Below are 1,253 nucleotides of genomic sequence, written 5' to 3' on the forward strand. Positions count from 1 at the left end.
TCGATACACATTATTTTTAAGTAAAAATTGTGATTAAAACCTCTTACATAAGAATTAGGAATTATTTTTAAAAGTTCTGATGACATATTTGTGTCGATTTCCGAGCCGTACTTAAAGGTGGAATCTCTTGCAGGGTCTGTGGAGCTTTTAGGCAACATGGCTTTCTGTGCCCCCAAGCAGTTGTCATCTTGTCTGCCCTCAATTGTGCCAAGACTGATCGAAGTATTGAGTGATTCGCACACAAAAGTACAACATGCTGGCGGTCAAGCACTCAAACTGATCGGCTCCGTTATCAGGAATCCTGAGATTCAGGGTAATCTTTGAGAGAATGTGTTATTTTGTATATGACTTTTGTGAAGAGAATGCCATACCATACCATACCATACCATGCAACCAAACCACACAGCTACCGTACAACCATACTACAACACACCTACTGTATGACCATATTGCAACACACCTACCATACAACTACACTACAACATGCCTACCATACAACCAAACTACAACACACCCACTGTACAACCATACTGCAACATGCCTACCATAGAACCATACTACAATACACCATACAAGAACACCACATGTACCTCATGCACTGATATTCAGACTTTACACATCATGTTAAATGCCCTCTTTCATGAAATACTTACACATAAAGATTTTAATTCCATACTGTTATATCTTAAATATATAATGAATATTATTAGTGGTATGTAAACCTTTGTTTTTTATATTTATTTTCATTGTTATTGTTTTATTTTTTATTATTATTATTATTTTTTTTTTTTTTCATGTTCTTATCTTTTGATTTTTCATTTCAGCCATTGTACCAGTATTGCTTGATGCTCTGCAAGACCCTAGCAGGAACACGTCAACTTGCCTGCAGACTTTGCTTGAGACGAAATTTGTCCATTTCATTGATGCGCCATCGTTGGCTCTCATCATGCCTGTAGTCCAGAGAGCATTCCAAGATAGGTCAACGGAGGTGAGGCATTCCTTTCGTTAACTTTGAACTTGGAAATTAAAATTGAAACAGCCATTGTTTGAATGATTTGTGATGGCTCTGGCCAGCCTCAAGTCTTCTTTAAGCTAAGCTTTTGTAGGAATTTGATGGTTTTCATAGGTGACTGTATGTATTTTTTGTGTTATGTGGTGGTTAGGTATAGTTACGAGTGAAAATTAACTTTTTGAGCCTAATGTATCCGATCTGAAGGCTAGTCAAGCTGTTTTTGAAGTTATTGACTTGTAAA

At 36.7% G+C, this 1,253-nt stretch overlaps 1 protein-coding gene across 1 annotated transcript in view; it reads left to right on the top strand.

Moving 5' to 3' along the window:
- Positions 1 to 1,253, top strand: part of LOC119586781 (eIF-2-alpha kinase activator GCN1-like) — a 26,024-nt gene that overhangs the window by 16,807 nt on the left and 7,964 nt on the right. Inside the window, exons 25-26 of the mRNA XM_037935501.1 lie at positions 134 to 313; positions 825 to 988. Coding sequence (XP_037791429.1) covers positions 134 to 313; positions 825 to 988 — 344 coding nt within the window. The remainder of the gene's footprint in view (positions 1 to 133; positions 314 to 824; positions 989 to 1,253) is intronic.

This window comes from Penaeus monodon, chromosome 22, assembly GCF_015228065.2.
Source record: "Penaeus monodon isolate SGIC_2016 chromosome 22, NSTDA_Pmon_1, whole genome shotgun sequence".
Lineage (NCBI taxonomy): Eukaryota > Metazoa > Arthropoda > Malacostraca > Decapoda > Penaeidae > Penaeus > Penaeus monodon.